This window comes from Hydractinia symbiolongicarpus, chromosome 11 (assembly GCF_029227915.1).
Source record: "Hydractinia symbiolongicarpus strain clone_291-10 chromosome 11, HSymV2.1, whole genome shotgun sequence".
Classification (NCBI taxonomy): domain Eukaryota; kingdom Metazoa; phylum Cnidaria; class Hydrozoa; order Anthoathecata; family Hydractiniidae; genus Hydractinia; species Hydractinia symbiolongicarpus.
In genome coordinates, this window is record NC_079885.1 from 24,307,244 (window position 1) to 24,331,048 (window position 23,805).

The 23,805-nt window shown below is 31.8% G+C and overlaps 1 protein-coding gene across 2 annotated transcripts; it reads left to right on the forward strand.

Annotated features, from left to right (window-relative positions):
• Positions 1-786: 786 nt before the first annotated feature.
• On the forward strand, positions 787-23,665 carry LOC130614682 (pseudouridylate synthase RPUSD2-like). Of its 2 annotated transcripts, XM_057436120.1 has the most exons (14): positions 787-939; positions 1,277-1,400; positions 1,482-1,603; positions 2,150-2,180; positions 2,327-2,396; positions 3,578-3,665; positions 5,637-5,715; positions 5,866-5,914; positions 6,029-6,121; positions 6,455-6,591; positions 6,699-6,844; positions 7,284-7,772; positions 8,394-8,462; positions 23,546-23,665. In XM_057436120.1, the coding sequence occupies exons 1-13, from the start codon at positions 874-876 to the stop codon at positions 8,457-8,459; spliced, it is 1,560 nt and encodes a 519-aa protein (XP_057292103.1). In that variant the 5' UTR covers positions 787-873; the 3' UTR covers positions 8,460-8,462; positions 23,546-23,665. The 2 variants fall into 2 exon arrangements, with proteins under 2 accessions (XP_057292103.1, XP_057292102.1); XM_057436119.1 differs by having other exon boundaries at positions 789-939; positions 8,394-23,665.
• Positions 23,666-23,805: the final 140 nt, after the last annotated feature.

The following is a 23,805-nucleotide window of genomic DNA, read 5'->3' on the forward strand; positions in this document are numbered from 1 at the left end:
TAATCAACTAATTATCTTTTTCACTACTTTCCTTGAAATTATAGAACCAGGTTTTGAAATAGCAAATGGTCGTTCGTGATGAGTGACCGTTGTTCTATCTCCTAAATCTTGTGATAGGTCAACTTTTCTCTGTCAAGAACAGTTTTAAAGCATTTCCAGGTCACATATTGGTCACATATTAGTAATTTAACTGGCATTTGATCCTATGAGCCTTTGGAATAGAGTATATTTGTTATTGAACTTTTAGTTTTTCCCAAAATAACATGAAAATTAAAGAACTAAATGTGACATGATGTTATTAGATGTTGATAAACAGACATCTACATGTTGTATACTAACCTGTCCAATCTATATTAATCTTTAATTTAAACAGAAAACATTATTTTATAAAAATTTGAATCTCTTCTTAAAACTGAGCCTTATAGCAAAAAATAAAAAGGACTGTTTTTAGAAACTAAAAAACCTCTTTTCAAAGACCGTCAAGGAAGTCTACAATCAAATTATGAGTTTTATACTGGATAAAGTGTTAGTAATACTGAACAGAAACCATTTTGCAGTCAAAGTGAAAAAAATTAAAACCTGGCTTACATCACCCCAACTTAATGAATATAAAGTAAAGTTAATGGTTATAAGAACCATTAACTTTACTGGAATTTCACTGTTATAAAAATTTTTCATAAAATGATTTTGATTGTGTGACCTGTATTTTATTATTCTGATAAACTCTTCTACTAGTCAGAATTTTAAAAGTACCAGACAGTAGGAGATAACATTTTTTTATGAATAAAATTAGACTTCTAATATTTATTTCTCTTACCAAGATTCTATATCATTTGATTCAGTGGCAGGTTACAAAAATACATAGATAAAATTATGGAATGCACAAAAGATGAAACTGCTATTACAAATTGTGAAAAAAAGAATAAGGATGAAAGCCAAGTGAGTGGTTTACTAATAGAATATGTTAAGATTCTCTGTTCTAGCTTTGCTTTTGTTTCTCCACTCTAGGCTTGCTTCAGATTCTCCACTCTAACCTTGCTTCAGATTCTTCATTCTTGTGTTGCATCAGATTCTCCACTCTGGCCTTGCTTCAGATTCTCCACTCTGGCCTTGCTTTAGATTCTCCACTCTAGCCTTGCTTCAGATTCTTCACTTCTGATAATACAGACAATTTAAAACTTTGTTTTCAATTTTTTACTTTAGTTTTAAACATTGCAAGCAAATCTCAGGTTTTTCATTAGCACCGCTTGGCATATTAATTTTATATTTTATGCAGCTCTCACACATAAAGAATGATAGGAATAAACGAAACAAGTTGACAAAACCTCCTAGACCAAGGAAAAATGAACCTGGATTTCACAAGGTTATGTTTGAGGAAACTTCATATTATTTTAAAAAAGGTTAAGAAAGTTACCTTATTTTGTAACTTGCAAGTAAAGAAAAAAAATCTGCAAAGTAAATTCACAATGTTTTTCTTTTAGGCTTACGTTATGTATATCCTTATCCTTTCACATTTACTGCTCATGTTAAAGGTCGTTGGCTTAACCTGACAGTTTTGGAACTTTTTGGTAAAGAATTTCATATGGAGACAATGGAATACTATGTATGATTTGCATTTTTTATTTTTTTTTACATATAACTATGAATATGCACTAAGTCTGTGTTTGACCAAAACACTGAATAGATTCTGAAATTTTAATCCACAAAGTCAGTTAATTTAACGTCAAAAATTCAGCCTTTACATTGCACTTGCAAGTTTGAGGTGATATAACTCAAAAAAGGTAAAATAGCAGAAGATAAGGTGGATATTGCTCAAATTGGACCATCCCAGCTATTTTGAACTACCAGGTTGATGACACCCATTTTGAATGAACAGGTGTCATCAAAACATTTTGATATTCCCTTAACCCTTGTCAAACTTATCACATTCAGTATTTCAAGGTTTCCAACGTTCTTTTCTCATATATATGATTGCTTACATTAAAATTCCAATTATCTCTTTTTTTTATAGAACTTAAAACTAGTATTGCTACTGATGTCAAGCTGATTATTTATTATTGGACTGTCAAACATCAGCCTTATGATCTTTGACATATTTGAATTTTTATGAAGGGTCTATGTATTTGTACAAAAATGTTTTACTTTTAAGGAAAAAGCAATCCAAATCGGAAAGATAAGAGGTAAGAAAACATCTTAAAAACTGTACAAACCAAATGTTTTACAGGTTGCTTGTTAAAATGGAAATTTTCAAATATAGAAAAAAGATGTTAGCCCAGTAGGTCCAGAATGTGTATTTTTTTAAATTTGTCTTTGTACGTTTGTTCAGTTGATGACAAAATTGTTTCAGCAGACCATATCCTGAAGAATAATGAAGTTCTTACAACACAAGTCCACAGGTATATACAATCTTACAACAATGAAATAAAATCAATGAAAATTGCACCTATCATGAAATCGAAAAACAGATTTATTTCTATTGTATTGCAGCATTATCAGGATTAGAATTAGAAAAATGAAATCATTTTAAAAAAAATTCTGACAGTAGAGAAAAAAATCTCTTCGCAGCTGTGATCTGGGAGCATTTTTAGGTCACTTGTCATCATTTATTTTGTTACAACAACTGTTATAGAAAACCTGATACAAATGATTTTTGAAAAAATGGGAGTCTCTTTTTTACTATTTTCCTAATAGAATGATTTACAAGGGCAACATTTCGAATTTGTAGATCACGACCTGCTAGTTGGACCCTGAGTATGGAAAAATTGCAGCTTGTCCTTTTATTTGCTTCATAGGATCTTTGGCAAAAAATTATTACACACAGTTTTTTTTATTAAAAAGGATTTTTGGTGGCAAAAAAATGCTAAATATAACCTTTAACGTCATTATTCACTTACGAAAATCACACTATGAGTTAGGGGAAAACTGACTTGGTGGCTACAAAATGCGTACACAAAAAATTCTATGGATAAACCCTTGATGGATAGCAGGATACAGCACAAAAAGCTTATTGTTAGTTCAAAATATAAAGCAACTTACAATTTTTGCCACATTGGCGAAACATTGCCAATGTAATATGTCATTTGCATGCCTGTTTATTAAGCATTCACTATGTCCATTGTTGTGAACTGATGTGATGGCTGTGAAATCATTGCGTATAGGCTATACATACAAGATGCATTTTAACTTTGCAACCTGTAACATACCCAAAAGATAAACAAGAAAAAGAGAAGACGAAAAAAAATTTTTCTTTAAAAAACAATTTTACGGTTTAACTTAAGGATAAAGCAAATTTACCAAAAAGGATAAAACTCAATATTTATTTTATTTGTTTTTCTTACAAATTAGAGAACAATAATTTTGCTGTGGTAAAATGTCTCTATATTTTTGTGAATAGAGCTTTACTTGTGGCTAGTCACGTTATTTGGCCACTAAGTTGTAATTGCTGTCTGATGAAAAATTATGGTTGCAGTAAATTAACTAGTCAGAGAACTTAGACAAAGTCAATTCCTATTTTTTTCTTATTTTATAGAATGATCTAGGTCTGTAATTTTGTTTAATCAGATTTTCCATTGTTTAGGCATGAACCACCTGTTGTTCAAGAAGAGATTGAGTTTGTTGAAAATAGTACAGATATGGTTGTCATAAATAAACCATCATCAATACCAGTATGTGCCATTTTTTTGTTAATATTACCATAGAGGTAGAAATATAAAAAAGGTGGAACTTATTGCTAATTGCTATTGTTTTGGCACCCCTTTGATATCCATTGCAATGTGCAAAAAAGCATTTCGTAATCCTTAAGCAGGTTGTTTTTTAGAAATAAGCTTTTTTGATGAGTTTTTCAATCTTAAGCAGAATATGCTCAAATTTTTTTTTAAATTTAGCATGATAAAGCTCTGAGTCAAGAGTCAAAAATCAGGGAATTCCAGAAAGAAAACATTCCGCATGCTGCAAATCACACCTGTGAATCCATAGTAGAGAATTTGTGAATGCAATTTTATTTTTTATTCACTTGATATAGCTCCTAAAGTTGTAAAAGTGGTAAAAATATTAAAACATGTTGCTTCATCAAAGGAATTAACCTGCAGAATTAAACTAATAAAACACTGAATGTACCGTGTTGTATTCACTGCAATGGTCCACCATTTTTTTGTAGTGTCGATCTTCTCATAAACCTGCCCCCTGAATATTATTGACAATGTTTTCAAACATTTCACTAGAAGACCCTTTTCCTTCTGTTTCTAATGATGTGTACCATATTTTCCGGTATATAACCCACACATTGTATAACCCGCAGCTCAGCTTTTTTAGGGAGTTATAAACTAGATGCTATCAGATAGCCCGCATCTTCGTATAACCTGCATAAAATTTTAATCAATGTGTTTTACTAACCCGCACCTTTGCATAACCCGCATCATGTTAAGAAAAAAATTCAGCATATTTTTACTTACCCTAATTATTTTATAAACATGTGCGTGTGTTTTGTTTTTTCATGCTGGAGACAATTGGGGGACATTTAAACTCGTGAAGCCTAGACACGAGAACCGAGTGTCTGAACTAGCGAATCATTTAGTTTTAACTTCCTTGTCTCCGATTGCCAAAATATAATGAATTAAAATTAATTTGACAAGTCAATCTTCTGCTAATGCCGACAGTACTAAATCAGACAATGTTGTTTTCTTTTTATTTGTAGAAATTAGTTTCAGCCAATAATAACTCTTGCCTCCTGTGATTAAACAAACAAACAAATAAAAAACCATTCTATCAGCTTATAAACCTAAAGTAAAATCTCTGTTTTTTATGTATATTTAAATTTTTTGGCATAAAAATAAACAACATAATAATTATCACGGATTGTCTGTAACAGCGATGTATGGAACGTTCTTTTCTAATGTTTATAGAATTTTGTTATCTATTTATATCTTAGCAATCACAGTGTGCATAATAAAATGAATGGCGGCAATGAGGAGGAGATAGTTGTGTGTATCTTAATTGTATTTTTATATTTATTTTGATATTTTTAGTTGCTCAAAGGTAGCAAAGATAAAAAAAAGAAAATTATTATCTATACTTTAATTTTAACATTTTTCAAAATTTTTAACAGGAATTAATAATTAAGTCCTGGGCACTAGGTTGTGAAATACGTGTCAATTAAACCTAAAAATGATACCTGCTATATTGTTCTATTACCAAAAGCAATTAATTTCAATGTGCCCAATGTAATTGCAAAGATATAAATAGATTAAAATTACACTCATCACAAAAAAAAATAATCTCCAGAATTGTGTTTCAGAGAGAGCTCGTAATATTAGCAGTGGCAAGCAATAGAAAGTTACAGAAAGCAATTTAACTGTGTAAAAAAAATTAAATCACGTAGTTGTTGATTACGTAGATATAGGATCACGCATGCAATTATATTAATGTACGCATTTTATCCCGTAGGTACTATTGCCTTCATTGAATGTATAAACTTTAAATTTCACAATAAATGACAGAAAATATAAAACTTATCACATAACCCGCACCACAATATAACCCGCACCAACGGTGAAAATCGTAAAAATTAACTTATAACCCGCAGGTTATATACCGGAAAATACGGTACTAAAATGTAATTAACAATTTTGTTATTCTAGGTTCATCCCTGTGGTAGATATCGTCATAATACAATTGTATTTATACTGGGTAAAGAATATGGTTTAGAAAAACTTCACAGTATGTTTGATTATTTTTATTTCAGAAATTGTTATCATTTTTAAAAAAAAACACATAAAATAACTTTTCTTGTGAAAAAATTAACTTTAAGTTCAATGTCATAAAAAATATTCGATAATATATATATATATATTTTTCTTACAATTTTAGCTATCCATCGCATTGATCGCTTAACATCTGGTATTCTGATGTTCTCAAAGTAAGTATGTTCTTATTTTTTTATCAATAAGCTGTAGCACAAGAAATTTTTCATCCCAACCATTTAACCATACCTTTTCAACGAATTTTTTATCTAAATGTTTTCTTTTTTAAGAGTTCCTGAAAAGGCACGAGAGATGGAACAAGCTGTTCATGAGAGGCAAGTCGAAAAGGAATATTTGGCAAGAGTTGCTGGAGAATTTCCAAGGTATATTTGCAATTGTTTTTTTAATTTCAAATAAAAGTTGCAACAGTAATAATTATTGACATTTTTTTATAATTAGAAACAGTACAGAACTTTTGCATCGAGACTTGCATAATCATGACACAAATCTGTTAAGATTTAATTTCGTGAACTGAGGTTAAATGTAAAACTCTTTTGCATGTTTTTAGCAACAAAGTTCTCAATTTTGATCAGTGGTTTAATTGATCAATGCTTAAATCGATAATAGGAATTCCGTTTCTGTCCCTACGGTTTTGTTCATATTTAGAAAATAGCGGAGTGACATTTAAGTATAAATATATATATTTCGATTTAAAGTGAAGAAGTTAAACTTGATGAACCAATTCTGACAACATCACACAAGATAGGAGTTTGTCAAGTTCACACTGATGGTAAACCGTGTTCTACTGTATTTCAACGAATAAGTTACAATGGTAAAAGTAGTGTGGTGTCATGTAAGTTTTTTTGTTTTGTTTTACTTGTCTGTTTTTTTTTAGTTTTTGACAGCTCAGTATGAAAAAAGGTTTTAATTTTCAAAGCATATGCAATTTTTATTATTCAGGTAAACCTCACACTGGTCGTATGCATCAAATTCGTGTTCACTTGCAATGGTTAGGTTTTCCGATCATTAATGATCCAATTTATAACCATGCAACAGCGTGGGGCCTTGGCAAGGGTAAAAAGGGGACTGAGATTGATGCAAAAAAGGTTGGTACTTCTTCATACTTTCGATTTATACTTTTACTGTACAATATGTTCTAGACAATTAAAATGCAATCATAATGTTCAGGGTTGGTAAAAATAACTGGTACGCTGTTTTTACATCATTAAACGAACCATCAGCCTGCGAATTATTATTACCATGGCAGGCAGTAAGTTAACGTGCATAAGTGATCTTTAACTTTATGCTCTTATATATACTGAAATTCGCTTAGATTTCTCATTACATCTGTCAATATTCTCTGGTAATGCCCTCAACCAGTTGATATAGGCTTAAGTATTTACCCCATTATTAGATTTCACTTTTTCATCCCTTGTTCGGTTTTAGTTTAGCCTATCGCCCTACTCTGATAAGTTATATTTTAATGTTTTCTCAAAAATGTGCTGCCTGAGAATCAAGAAATTACTTGTAAGAAATTACATGTAGGTTATTGCAGAATTAATACGGACAAGAAAAGATAATTCGTATGGAGATGAAATAAACACTAACAAACCTGAACAAATTAATTCAACAGACATAAATAACGCAATTGAAAACAAAGAGTCTGCATTGACCGAAAAACATATAAACAATGCAACAGAAGAAACAATGGATGATGCTGAGAATAATAAATTGTGTAGTCCAGATTTAAAGAGAAGAAAGTTGGCTTCTTCAAATAATCAAATTAAAAATGACTTAATAGAAAAAGAAAAGTGTGATTCAAGTGACACCAAAAGCATAACAGAGTCCCCATTATGTACTGGTAAAGCCAATTATTCAAAAGGATGCGCTAAGAAAGAAGAAAAAAGAGTTTGTTATATGTCCCGTGACTTGGGTGAAGAATATTACGATGAAGATTGCACTGAATGTAAGAAGAAATGGAAAGAACCTTTGCAGTCTGAACTTGTTATGTATCTGCATGCTTATCAATACAAGGTATATAATTTCTTTATTGTTGTACTTTTAAATAAAAATCATACTAATTTGGCCATTTTTGGTAGTTTAGATTTAACAGGGAGAATACATGCCTCATTGTTTGGTTCCTTATTTCCTCTGACTATCACTTTACATGAAATTAATAGAGTAATAACAGACGAGCACACTTCTCAACACACTAAAATGGACCAATGAAACACTTCAGTAGTGTGTTTTTAAAAGACTGCTATTTTCAATACACATGAAAATCTTTGATAGAAGATGGTAATTTAAATAGCATTATCATATCTCACATTAACAAATATCATGCTGTTTTCCCTCACAGTGTTATTTAATAATCCATATCTTTGCAATAATTGACAAAGCTTTCTCTCACAGTGTCTTGTAATTTTCTGGTAAAGGGCCACTCTTGCTTTATAATTTTTGTATATTCAGTACATTTGCATTTTTATTAATTTATATTAATTAGACTCATACAACAAAACAAGGCTTATCTTTCACATTGCCTGATCTCTATCTTTTGTGGAATAAGCTGGCAACATTTATGCCAATGATTGATTTTTAACACTTGTATGTATATTTTAAAGCCATTTTATTTTAGTAACTGCTTTTTTTATTTAGGGTCCTGGCTGGTCATACAAGACCTCAAAACCAAAATGGGCAGAGGATGATTGGAATGAAGAATAAAATGTATCTCTGTTTTTCCTTTAAATGTGCAGTTTTTAAAGGTTTTTTTGTGCTTTAAATTCTATATTATGTTTCCTGCCAGTATTCTAATAGTAGCAAAATCAGTCACCTATTTAATAAAGTACCAAACTTAATATATATATATATATTTATGATGTGAAAATTAGCCCTTAAACAAACTAACTGGATTGTACCTGAATTACAAAATAGAATTTATTTAAAATATGAATAAGAGTACACAAAAATATGCTGGTGTTGAAAAATAAAAAAAACCTTTGGTTTAATAAACATTTTGAACAAGTAGATTTCCTGGAGCAAATTGCCCCAACGTGGCTAAATTTTTGAACATGCTAGAAGTGTTTTTTCTAAATGACAATGCCTAAAAGCATAATGATTCAACAAAAGGGTGCTATTGCACCCTTAAAAACTAACAAGTGTTCTTGATCACCATAAGTAGGTAGTATCTAGATACTTGCTACCAACCTTTGTATTTAATTTACTGTTATATAATGATACAAAGTGTCTGTGACAGGCATAGTAGATGTGTTCATTTTCCTTAAAGTCGCTGAAAAAGTATATCTTATTGTGAACTGCCTAGACGTTAGGGCACGACATCAATGCATTTAGACTGACAATAAATAAGATAAGTGAAGCCATTGCATTTTACTTTTAAGTTTAAGGCTAATATAACTTGAAAACAAGTGTAAATAACTGATTTCATCTTCTGTGTCAGTAACTATGGATTACCTGGGACCAATTTAGAGTCAATTTCCTACAAAATGGCTATACACTTACCTATGATGTTTTGATGCTCGTCCCCATTCCCCAGTAGGTTACAATTGCTTTGCAAAACATTAATAAAAAACTAAACTTAACTAGACAAATAAATACCAAAAATGAAGATTTCCGCCTTATTGGGAAAAAATATTGGGAAGCAATTGTATGCGTTGCGATCAAAGACAATATTAATTTAAAAGTTTAAAATGCAAATAAAAATAAAGGAGGTAACACGAAGAAAAAAGTTGTTTGAAGTCGTCTGTAAAGATTTTATATTCCATAGATTGTTTTTTCTAAATCAGAGGGATAGTTTAAGCCTGATTGCATCATGATCACTGAAATAAACAGTTTTAACGAAGGTCTCGACATTAAAAGTGTTGAAAACATTCTCACGGATAGACATGGTCAATAAGTGAACCTGATATACAAGTTGGCGAGATTACGACTTGTTTATATCCTGTAAGAAAATCAAGGGAATAGTTTTTCGAGCTGAATGCATTCACATTAAAATCTCACAGTATAATATCAGCAGTTCATTTCCCAAAAAATATTGAATAAGGTATAATGACTCATTTCTATTGAGGGAATTTTTACGATATAGATATTGTCATTCTAAAAAATATTGCACCAGGAATTTTTTACATTATCAAACAATTCTTTAGTTTTATTATGGCCAACTAAAAGACTAGACACCAATAATTTCACTAATAATTCACTATTAAGTTCACCGATAAGTAAATTCAAGTTCAAGGTTCAGTAAGTTCAATTAATTCTGAATATCTGAATGTTCTAAATAACTAGCTTTTATACTCTGTTAAGTTTTTTCTCTTTTATACTCTGCCGAGTGAAGTTTGTTGAACCTAAAAAAAAGAAAAGAATCTTTGGAGACCTTCATACTTGCATTTATATACAGTTATTTAATCACCATAATTTCAAAACAACATAAATTGTTAATATAGAGTAGAGACTCCTATACATAAGGAAGGGTGTCCATCAAACAGACAAAATGTGATGCTCTCTAGGAAAATCAACCACTTCTCTTTTCGTATTAAAAAATACGAAATACGGAAATTTTGTATTAAAAAATACGGATTTCATATTTTAAAATACGCGTATTTTTAAAAATACGAAATACGAATTTTCGTATTTTTTAAAAATAGAAAATACGAAATTCTATTTTTAAAGATAGAGTCTACGAAATTCTATTTTTAAAAATAGAATTTCGTATTTTTAAAACTATTAGTGTATCAAGTGATTGGTTGAATAAACTGAATAGAAAAATTACTCAATTTTACAAGTTTATTTTTAATAGGTTTTAACCCTTTCACTTCCAGCTATTTTTCCCCTATATTCCCAGAGAATTTTCTTTGGAATTCAACCTTACTAACTTAAATATTAATATCTACAAAAGTATAAAAGGAATCATCATGAAATTTTCACCCTTTTGTTGTTATATAATTTGGAACAAAACTTTCAAAAAAAAAAATTAAAATTTTCTGAGGATCTAGAGGCTCAAAGTCTCAATTTTTACCCTTGGCCCCAACCATGGCAGCACCTAATGGAAACTCTAAACTAAGTTCATTCAATCTCCCATTTTACAGGATTTTAGGGTTGGAAGGTATGTAATTAGCGAAAGTGGTATATATATATACTCCATTTTTTCGCAGTCAGCTAAATGAGACCACACATGGCATAACTTTGTAAGTTTTTATTTGTAAATATTGAAAGATTTATATATCTAGCCTAGATACTTAAAATACTAGTCCCTGTTAAGTTAGAAAAATACTGTAGCTACAGGGAAGTTTTAAATTAAAATATTAATTACCTATAATTCAGTTCAACAACAACAAAATTTGTAATTTCTAAGTGAGGAATTGACGGGTATAGGCCAACTATATCAGCTGTAACAAGAATCAAATTTTTTGGAACTTCACCGAGATCTTTGAGCACGGAAATAAAATGACCACTGTCTTTAATGTAAGACCTACCACTCTGCATCAAAGGTTTCATGTGATGATCTAAAAATTCCAAAGCTTTTTCAGTGGGGGTACCACAATTAAATATTATTGGCTGGCCAGGAACATTTTCTAACCTCTTATGGATCTTAGGCACGAGGTAGAACTTTCCCAAGTTGGCTGCCTTCTCATACGGGTACAAAAAGTATATAAGCTCTTTTTCACTTATGCACTTCTTTTTGGCCAAATTTTGAAACATGGCATTGCTACGTTTAGCTAACTTACTGCAAACCCCTCTATCGTTCTTACAGGTTTCGTAGATAGAATTGTCATTAAGCTGCCTCTCTGCCTCTGCAAGATAATCTTCCCTTCCCCAGACTACAACACGACCCTTGACAGCCTATTAAGGTTAAAGTTACGATTTATACCCGGTAATAATGCAAAAATATCAGCCTCTAATCTACTAAGAAATAGTTCCAAAGCAGGACTTCTTGTAGGAGGGTTCCATTTTGATTTAAGACGAAAAGTTGGAACCTCACTGAATTTTTCGGAAACTTCATTCCTGAATCGCGTAAGATTCGAACAAGCAACTGATTTTACAAACAGACTTGCAAAAATGCATAATCTGTTTCAAATGGACGTCGCTACCTTCACAATTCAAGATAATCACTTCAATTGGTACGAACCACAAGTTTTAATAATGCTCATTACTAGTAGTATTGTAAAAAATGAAGACGAAAAATTGTAAATTTAATATCTTAATAATACATCCTTATCATTATTTACATGTGTTGTCAAAAGCCCGTATAAATAATACAACATATCTTCCCCACAACTAGATAAGGGTCCTATACAATCATAATCTATTCTACAAGTAAGTAACATATCCATTCGTATAAAAAAACATCGTTTTTTGAAATTCTCCATCTCCAAATAGTGCCACTTGAAAATGTCTCCAACTGAGTCTGCGTTTATAGTAAGAATTGTAGGTCGCGGAGTAATGCGTTTAGGTGCTTTATATTTAACTTCTGTCCGAAGAGACTGTGAACTTTCGGAAAGATTTTTCATCTGCTGCAAAACAGCTCCATTCTCAAAAACAAACTCATCGCAACGGTATACGAGAGAACTACACAAACATTCAAATAGAAATTGCAATGGGTTGTTACCCGTAGGGCAATTGAATATGCCCTGTACCCAATCGGTAACATTCTACATAGCAAATTACCAAGAAATGTTTTGCCACTGTTAGAACGACCAAATAATATCAATCCTTTCTTTTTTGGATTAATATTGAATGCCCAATTAGCAAGTATTTTAGACAAGTCTTCCAAATGCATTCCATTTTCATCCGCAATAGTTTGTAAAAGTTTTCGAATAGCACCAACATATTTACAACTTAAAGTATTTTGTTTAGGTAGCTTAAACTGTTTACACGCAATCAAATAGTTTTTAACAGCTTCAAGCTGAGGAGGGTGGATATTCTTTTCAAGATTACGTAAAGTAGCACACTTGGATAGAAAAATGCAATTACAGAACCCATTAACTTGATGTTCTAGCATGTTCCTGATTGTACGTCATTTTCTCCATCATTTTGCTCCATTGTGGGAGCGTCCACGTTATCAAATCCTGTGCTGTCTTTAAGTCTTAGCTTGACAGGTTGAGAATCTCTGGGTAGTTGTTTGCGTTTAAGATTTGGCTTACTTTCAGTGTTATCCGGTGTTCGTTGAGACTCCATTCTTTTTGAAAAGGATATAAATTCTCTGTACGTACGATGTTATCAAGTAAAAAATCAGATACGCTTTCCTCTTCTTCTAATACTCCAAGTAGTTGATACTGAATAAATGATTCCATTGGTAATGCTGCGGAGGATTTTAAAACATGGTTATATACTTTTTATAAAGCAATTAGTGGTTAATTAAAATAAACCTTAACGTGGCATAAGATCCACCACAAAAATGGCGCGTGCGCCTACATTCATTTAAACCAATCACATCACCCGTAAACTTTCTCTATAATATTGATATCCTCTACAAAGAACCACGCCTAATACTATGAGAGATATATATATATATATTGACGTTAAGAAACTAAAAAGGAGGAAGTTGGTTCTCTCATGCGAACAAATCTCAGTGGTTTAGCACATTCTGTTGGCCATTTTCATTTTAATTTTTTAATGAAATAATTTAAACTTCCCTAAAATATATCTAGCAATTGCCTTTTGTACACTATGATAAAAAATATTTTGTTTATATATTAAAAATGAGTGAATCTATTTTCTTTAAAACAAACAAACTATCATAACTTGAAGTAGCTTCCCTGCAGATTCTTGTCAGGCTTCAACTTCTTTAAAAAAATAGCACTTTAAGGTTTCTATTTACAAAATCAGTGTTTGCTTGACCCAACATAGTAAGGCAGCAAAATGATCAACAAACAAGAAACCACAGAGATTTGCAAAGTTAGAGATCACAGCTACAGTTTTACCTCATCTACAATTTTAAGATGTTTGGTAACGCGCACTTACAATCAAATTTATTACACTCTTGTTTTAGCATTTTTGCAGTGTATCAATCATAGCCAGTCTAACAAGAACTGGAGTGAAATGAAACTCCTGATGCGTTCCACCTTTCTTTATTAATGGTGTCCTTGTGTTGTTCGAAGTGGGTGGCGATTTTCAACTTTGTCTCCCCGACATATTTTTTACCGCATTTGCATGGGATAATGTATATGCATGGGATAATGTATACGTTTAATGATAATGTATAATGTATATATATAATTTATATGAAAAATTTATAAACTAGTAAACACTCAGTGAGAAAGTTAAACTTAATACATGTCCAACCTTCGCAGCGTTTACATGAGCGTATTGTAATATACAACAACAAATCTGATAACAACTAACTCATAATATAACATAAATAAAACGTTCATATGTCTGAGTAATGCAAAACACGTAATATATACAGTTTTCTAAATATTACTCAATCAAAATAAAACAAACGAGTACATGTCAACTTATGACCTGTTAGTTAAATGTAGGAAAACAGTCGTGTAACAAAATAAATGTACGAAAGCAGATGCTTCATCAAACAAAATGTGTACGCAACAAGCGAAAATAGTACTAAAATTAGGCCAAAAAGTTTAAAGAAAATATATATCTTGGGTATAACTAAAATATTGTGGTTCAAGTATTTATGTTTTAAAACCTAGCACAACATTGTATTTCAAAACCTTACCTAACTTTATTCTGAGAGGTTCGGATCCAGGATTTTTATGTAACTACAGTGACTAACGCGAGTAAATAAATGCAAGTAAAATAGTCCAGAGTGAAAGTACAATGTCAGTGCAAGTAAAATAAATAAGAGTAATCTCTTTAATAACGCGAGTACGCAGTAATTAAACTACCCAAGAGAAATCTTTAAAAAATATATCATGTTACTCGCGAGGTATATTAAAGAGAAATATAAGGCATTAATTTTAATTTACCATTTAAAAAATAAATTTTAAAGTTCAATTTTTCCGTCTCTCACTTCTTTAAATGCTTTTGCTACCTTCGTTATATAAAATCACTTCCAGCATGTTCTTTCCCAAGCAAAGACTCAGCATGATATCTAATTATAGTTATGGTGATCAATTGCCACATGCAGACTTGCTTTCTGAATATTTTTTTAACAAACATTACTTTATAACTCAGACAACAATCTGTATAATTGTAAAATATTGTCGTAACAGCAGGATGTCACAAACCTTGTTTTCTTTTTTGTTTTAAGATCCAAGCAACAAAAATAATGTGAGGGATGTTTTTTATTCAAAAAACAGTTTAATGGTTAATAATATTTACAAAAACGTTTTTAACTAAAAAAAAGTTTTATGAATGTAACATACATGTTTTATAATTTTTTTTCGTTCTATTGCTACGTCGTATAAATTCATCAATTGCATGTTGACAGTCTCTCCATGCGCCAGGTGCAGCCATGTTGATTGGATAAAACTTCCAACAAAAAGCTTTAACAATATCTTATTTGTAACGTGGGTTTTTTAACTCCTCTACAATTTCTTCTTACAAGCTCCTTGTGGTCAATAATTTAGCCAACAACAGATAGCTAAAGTTTTTGAAAGATGTCGCTTTTTGTCTCACTTCATTGGTTATCAGCCAGGATTCAGTGGGAATTTCCATAGTAGGAGCGGTGTCTAGCTTGTACTTTTTCTATATAATCTTTGATTTATTTGAAAATCTTCATCATCAATATTCGTCCTCTGCATCAACTTTAGTGGAGACAACTCCTGGACTAAAGGTAACGTTTCATCAGTGTCATCGATAACGTTTGCAGATAAGGCATTCCCTTCCAACGCAGCTATTCTCTTTTCTAGTCTTTTAATGATTTGTCACATAGCAGCACAATTGTACGTGCAGTGATTTGTTGGCTTGGGATAATTCGGAAAAAGCGTTGTTCTAACGGCAGGTGTTGATTGCAAAGGTCTGACTGGTGAAGGCAGAGAAAAAGGGATAGTGTTGAAGTTGGTGGCGAAAATGATGGCAGTGGTTTTATAGGTGAAGCCAATAACTTTAGAAATGAAAATTGTTTTCAACTTTATTGTTTTGTGTCTTAAGAGTTCTTTGGCAGTGTTTTCCACTTTATCCTTTGGCGGTTCTTTGACGGTGTTTTTCACTTCACCATTTTGTGCCCTCTGCAGTTCTCGTAAAACATCGCTAAAATCAACTTGGTGATTTAGTTGTGGGACTTTGTAAAATTTATTTCTGTAATTGCAGGTTGTTTTTTATTATCAGCTGCAATCTAAAAAGAAGTTTATATTACATAAATTAGATAAGAAAAAAATTTCTGTGCTGATTCTTACGACACGTTTTTTATAAACTAACATCCTTCTTGATGAACTTCTGCTACTTATGTTTCAGCTGTTGTCTGTTTTTTGTTTTTGATGTTTTTTATTTTTTATTTTTTTATTTTTCGACCTCTTCAATAATTAATGTTTTCTCGTTGTTCAACCAATCTCTTTTAAACTGTGTGTAATTTGACCATTCATCCAAAAAGAAAGAAAAAATCATCACTACTAACAGTAAAAATTTGACTTAGCCTCCGTTTTTCTTTAGGTTTACCAAACTATACATACTGTTTAGAAATAAAATTGTAGCTTTGTGATTTTGTACATTCCTTCTGCTACCCCATCGCACAAATACATTGTCGTCCACGCTCAGTAACTTTTCTTCCCTATTTACAATATCTTTAGTTTTGACAGAACCAATACATTTATCTTCATCGAAGAAGAGGCATGCATATTTGTATGCTTTAACTCTTGTTTGACTGAAAAATGATGATGCCATGGTGAACTCAGATAAATGAAGACACTTGAAATAAATAAGAAAACTTTTTATAGTTAGTTTTTGGGGTTTTTTTCATCTCATTGTACTCGGGAGTGCAAAAGCAAGTCATTATGATAGAAGTTTAATTACCTGCTTTGTTTTATACTCTAACTATACTCGAGAGTGCAAAAACAAAGGTTATTAAATGATGAATGAAATTTTATACTTTTTTTTAATTCCTACTCTCACAAAACAGAAGTCATTAAATAAGGAATTTGATTTTCTGCCTTTTTATTTCTTATTCTAAGTATACTTGAGAGTGCAAAAACAAAGGTTATTAGATGATGAATGAAATCTCTTACTCTCGAAAATGTATAGCTTTACTCACGATCGGCACTGTAAGCAAAACGATGTTTTTAGAGATAACTGCCCAGAATAGGTGTTTAAGTACGCCAAATGGGCGTATCTAATTTTACCTAAATTTCTCTCCGGGTCTAGCCTTGTTCAGGCTTTTTCCAGCATTATAAAAAAGTACAATAAGTAACAAAATACATAAAAAAATATACAGCTAAAATATATAAAAGCATATAAACTATGTATAAACCAACCTTAAATCATTTGTTTAGTTACAAACAAACAGTGATGGAAATAAGGTTGATGATTTACAATAAGTAATAGTAAAAATAAACATCAAGATTTTCAACTACACAAATGAACTCAATCAGCAAGTATGTTCGAAAAAGCCATTTGTCTCTTATTCTGTGCAGCAAACTCATCTATTACGTCATCGGAGTTCACAGTGATTGACGTGCTGAACATGATAACTGCTAGGCTGCTCAATCTTTCCTCCAACATCGTGTTTCGCATCTGAGTCTTTAAGCCCAGAGATACTTCTCTCGCAAGTGCATGAGGTTACAGGAACTGTAGCCAGAATTCTCATAACTTCACGGATCGATGGAAATGTGTGCCTAATTGTGGTTTTGAGTAAAGAGGTGATATCTGTTGGTAGACCACCTTGAAAGTTTTTCCAACATGTTTACTAAAGACATCATCTTATATGAAATAATTTACAAGTCCTGATAAGAAGTCACAGTAGATATGTCAAAACGTAACTTCAGTTCAGAATTTAAATGGTCCAACATTGGAATAGTTTTTGTCCTTTTAAAATAATCATAAATGTTCTAGGTTTTGTAGGAGTAAAACACATACTGTTTGAGCTAGAGATACAGCTTTCTCATACCACTCATGTAGGGCATTAACTGCATTTACAAGGGATTTTACAAGGTTGGATGCTTCAATCTAACCCGTCAAGGTAAGAACGACCTTCCTAGTTATGTTTTTTAGAAAAAATGTCAACTTAAATGAGTTGGTTTAGATTTTCCGTCACGACGCAACTCAAATAAAAAAGTTTGAGTAAAGTTGGTAGGACTGGATTTCCTAAAATATTATTAATGATAATTATTGGTCCATAGGGGTTCAAACTTCACACCACAAAATACATCTAAACCTTCAGCCTTTCCAACATTTCTCAACCACTTAGTATTTTCCGTCACGGCCCAACTAAAATTTGAATCCTTAAAAACAACTAGAATGTGGTTTTTATTACATTACTCAAAATCACAGTTCCACAAGTTTTGGAGAAAGATGAAAAAAGAAGCTTAAAGGCATCAACAACCTTATAAATAGGAGAATAAGAAATTAATCAAATTGGATTGGAACAATTTTTGATCTATTTAGAAATTGCAAGTTCAGACAGTACTTGGTGAATATCATGGTCTACAATAAACATTTTAACGTCTTTACCACGTTTCTTTTGCACTGTTGCAGGAGGTTCTGGACAGTTTCCAACAATACAGTATGCAGATATCAGTGCGTTGCGTGCATGGTCAACATAATATAAAGTACCGTTATTGGTTTCTCTGTGAATTTCCAGATAGTGACCTTCTACAACACAGTGTACTGGAGGAAATAGGAATTGTATGTAGTACTGCATTAATTGGTAGGTAAATAGTAATTTACTGTGAGGAGATTGATAGAAAAATGTTAAAAATACACTTTTTCACAAACTTTCTTGCAGCGCCTGCTTTGTTTTTTGTTTTTGCAAGCAGCTACCATTTTCCAAAATTTTAAGAGCTTATCATAAAATTTTGGGGATAATCTTGATGATTTTCCTGTAAATAGACACTGGCCATTATCACCATAATGCAATACTTTCGTTCTACTGCAAATACAACTTACATTTAAGCAAATTATGTTGGAGAATAAAGCACAATCTTTATGTGGCATTATTGAGATTTTTCTGATGTAAGTTTCAGCCACAATTTCGTTTTCCTACCACAGCATGGCTGCTTAAACCCACCTTGGTCGACACATATATATTGGAAATAATCAATCAAAACATTAGGCTTGACAAACATGACACATGGGATACATTGTTTTGCACGTTATACACGGATTATTAAATGTAACCAATGTTGGTCATGCATTCCAAATACAAGAACTACAACACATGACAACCAACCTTGGTTTGAGCTGGTATACCGTAGCACAAGATCCATCAAACGCAGTAGCCAAAAAAGGTAGAAGAAAAAATGCCTGGATTCCTTTTTTGTAGGTTGAGCCTAGCTGAATGAGTACCCTCCTAGCACAAGCTTAAAAACTTCCCCAATGCTTATTTGGATAATGTGGTAAATATATATACAATAAATAATCAAAATACAGATTGACAGTGTGCTTAACATATGCATATATAGGAGATGTGGGTACTGTGTTTCTTCTGCGCTTTTGTCTATCCGCTGTGGCTCTGTTTCCTTGACGACATTTTTCTTTAATAATTTTGTACAGTTTCATTTATGATAGTTGTGAAGAGAAAAAAAACGACTTTGAATTGTTCTTGTAGATTGAATGGTCATTTAATTGGATATTTTTTTGTTGTCTCATTTAAAAAACTAGCACAAGTTTCTCATATTCCACTAAACTTCAATCTGAACAAATGAACAACTTAAAATAGTATTATAATATGTTCTTTAGTTAAAAATAAGCACACAATTCCATGCTGTAAATAATTAGATTAAATGCAAATAATCGCTTTTACTTCTCATTTCTCTAACTTGATCACTTGCTTTTGTTATGCATTATAAAAACTACATTTTTAAGAAAAGTAACTGACAAGTCTCTAAAAGAATTGGGAATTTGTTGAAATGTACTCTGTTGAAATGTACTTTGTTTACTGATGTGTGTCGGAGAAAACACATTTGTTTTGGGGTTTTTTTTAACTTAAAGTCCTTACTAAACTTTCCATACTTAACAGCTATATGCGGAAGCATATAGCTATGTATGTTAACCTTCCAGACGGTAAGACATGTCAGTTTTACATAAATAAAATTTCAAACGTTAAAAGTACAATACATCACTGTAAAGAAAGGATAAATGTAGGACGAAAATCTAATGGCGTATAGCGGATAAGCATGGCAATTTTAATAAGGATGTCTTCCTAGCGTAGAGACCACTGGTTATGTAAACAAAGAAATCTGTCTATAGCTAGCTAGCTAGCTAAGCTTTCATATTTAAGGAAAAACCTTTATTTATTTAGTAAAATATTAGGGACATTAATCCCTGTGTTAGTTTATGTATTTGTCTAATACTTATGTGTTGAAGGAGAGGACGGACACACTACACAAAAACATATTTTTCACATGGAATGTGGAAATCTTTGCTTCTTGATAGTTTTAAAAGTTCTATTAACCACATTGCACATTAACAATTACCTACCATATGCATGTTTTATTCGCTTTACAAGACACAAACGCACTAAGATTAGGAGTTTTAAGTCTTTACACGGTCTTGTCTTGCATGCTGTCGCTATCTCGGTACCATTATAATGAATTTCCCGGGGCTCAGCAATATCAGGCACAACAATCAAAATCCTTACCAATGATGTAATGATCTATTTAAAGCATGTGTGGTTATGTGTGAAAGTGATACAATAACTGTATGTTTGGTAGAAGAAAATTTGAAAAGTATCCGTCATTGGAATTTTGATGATGTCAGCAATAACCTGTCGCTACTTCAAAAAATGTTTTAGAAATTTCTTTACCTGTTACTTTTATTTTATCGAGCTTGAAAAACAGGTGAAGCATAAATTTCGGGTAAAACGAGTCAGTTAAGGGCATTTTAACTCATAAAGCATTGAAAACAAGATGCAAATATTAACTTTTTCGGATATATAACTCACATTTTAGCATATTTGCACAACCCTAGTAAAAAAATCCGAAGATGTCTGAAAAATACCTAGCATATAAAAACACACAGTGGTGGCTCGTTTTACCCCACCATATTAGGGCAAAACGAGCCAACAGGTATAACAAACGTTCTTATATTGAAAAATCTTACAAAGCACTTACCTAAGCACTTTATGGTAAAAATACCACTGCCACACCCTTGTACATTAATACAATAAAAAAACAGGTAATTATTAAATGCTTGTGTACGTATAGATAAAAGCCTCGCAATTACTGGGCAGTTTTTCTTTTGAAAAAAGGTAAAAATGTGATGATTGAAAAATGTTTAGTAAAAGCAAAAAATTTATATACTTATAAAATTAGTTCCACAATAGCGCAATCCTCATGCAGCCATATTCCACATTTCTCGCACTTAATCCAAGACTCCACTTCCAAAGCCTGGCTCCAAAATCCGCACTAATGTTCTTCAATTTTTTTGTTTTTTCGGTCTCAATTTTTTTTGGCTGCTTGCTCTGCTTAATTTTACCACTTTTAGGTACAGTTTTTCTCTTCCTAGTTCTTTGAAGATCTAACAGTTTATTTTTATAAGGTGTGCCAGTTATTATTTCTGATTCTTCTGAACGCCTTGACTTCGGTTTTTCAATAATATTTGGCACTTTTGGCACAATTGGGGCTTGCTCAGACAATGGCGTAGTCGATAAGCTCCGGTTTCATCCGTTTGAGCTTAAAAATCATCATAGGTGGGATGCGCGCTACTGTTGATAAACCAGCATCAGACGTTGATGTGGATGGTTCTGCAATTTCAATGTCACTCAGCAAACGGTAAAGCTAAAATTGAGGCAGTTGATGTGCACTCTTCGTGGGTCAAGTTTGGGCAAGGATCTTCTAAATATTAATTCTCTGGCAAAATATCCCTGTTAAATGGCTAGATTCCAGTGCGACGAAAACTGGAAACAGCATTTTCCATTGTAGCTGCCTTTAAATATGCTTTTCTGAACAATTCCCCAAGAAAATCAACTGATATTCTCCTTGCTGGGTGTTTACACATGCAAGCTGTACAAGTATTATTGTAAGCACTCTTTAATGGCTTGAAAAAAGTACGATCTAGTGGCTGAAGTTTAAGTGAGGTACGCGGTGGAAGAGAAAGTATAACAATTCTATTATCTTTAGCGAAATCAATAAGTTCAAAATTTTTGATTTGAGATTGATGACCATTGAGAATTAATAAAACAGGGATTGTTTTGGATGCATCAGATTACTTGTCAAAATGTTGGATGTATTGTTTGTATGATTTAGTTTTAATCCAGCCATTGTCTCAGCAAGCCCCAATTGTACCAGTTGGAGCATAGTCGATAAGCTCCGGTTTCCATCATAGGTGGGATGTATAATTACCTCTAGCATTGTAGCAGCAGAACTCTTTTACCATTTGTAGACAATACCTTTTGTGGTTTATATTTTCTCACCACTAAACAACGAAGGTGATTATTCAAAAAAAAAGAGGACAAAAGTAATGACAGTAAGCTCACAGCATAGAATTACAGCATGTATCTTCTTTTATTTTCAATATTGTTTTAACATCAAAGTTTGGTAAATTACAGAAACAAGTCAGTAAAATAATTAAGTCCTTACATCTCCTTAGTTGTTTTTCAAAACATATGATCCTATACATTATTTTAATTAGCATTTTAAGCTCAAAGACCCTGAAAATACAAAAAAATATTTTCAGAAATTTTCAAACATGTTACCCTATAGATCTTCAAACGTGTTCAACCCGTTCCAACACAGATTCGAGGACCCAGGTTTTGAAAACTTTTCCAATTTGGTCTAGGGTTATCTCTATTTACAACGTGGGGGGAAATGACTGACGTCACAACCTTATTTCTAAGTTATTTGGCCTCCAAGTTATAACTGCATTGTAATGGTTTTATATGCAAAGCCACTGCATTCTTTTGTCCTCTGTGTTTTTTTGTTTGTTTTTTTGGCGCATTTGAATTTAAAGTACCCAACAAATTTACTTAGGCAGTGCTTTCTGATGCACTAAACTCCTAACAAGAAGTTGATCCTAAATAACAATAGCTTACACACCATTATCTTTGTGCTCTTTCTTTGGAAAGATCGAACTTTCTTGGAAAGTGTCAATACAACAGCTTTCAGTTATATCTTCATATTCTTTTAGAGTTTTGTACAGATTTTGCATCTTTTGACCCTTCAAGAATCTGGTTGTGTACCAAATTATAGTAATCTGTCTATCGTTAATTTTTAGCAGAATTAAAACAAAAACAATAACATTTAACAGTACAAACCATGTATGTCAGTTTCTCTGTTATCAATGTGTTTAGTTATCAATGTATTTTATTTTGATTTTTGGATTCCTCACTTTTGTGTGTTTGCTATCAACATCGTTTATTCCATATGTGGACACTAGGTGGACCCAACTTCTTTGGTAAAAAAAATACCTTTATTAGAATCATTTTTGCAAGCTTTAGATTTATTTGTCTTTAATTACAACAGTATGAAAAGTGACCTGTCATCCTTCCATGTTGGCTACATTATAATATCTGCCAAATAAATCTTGGTTGGTTCACATAAGTAATAAGTTACTGGCCAATGTTGCAGCACTATAGAAATCATAACATTTTCATAGATTGTAGGGTTTTCATATTGGTTTTTGAATAAATCAATGTGCTAATTTTCACATCATTTTTATATTATATAATAATATACAGAATATTTACAAGTAGAGTTTACTGACAATGTCTAAAATTGTCCATTTTTTGTTATTATATTTTTTAGGAGTGTTATGAATTCATATTAACTTTATAGTGAGGATAGACTACTATTGCACTGATTTGTATGTATTTGGTGGAGTGATGTTTTAATGAATACAATTTATTGTAGTTTGTTGCTACTACATGACTGTTTCTTTTTTAAAAAATTTGAAAAAGATTCTTGCCTAGGAATTACTGGTCTGTATTCTATACTTTTTAGTTTTCCAATATCTTGAGACCTTTCAATTTTTAACCCTTTGGTTGCTTTCAGTGACGTAATTTTCA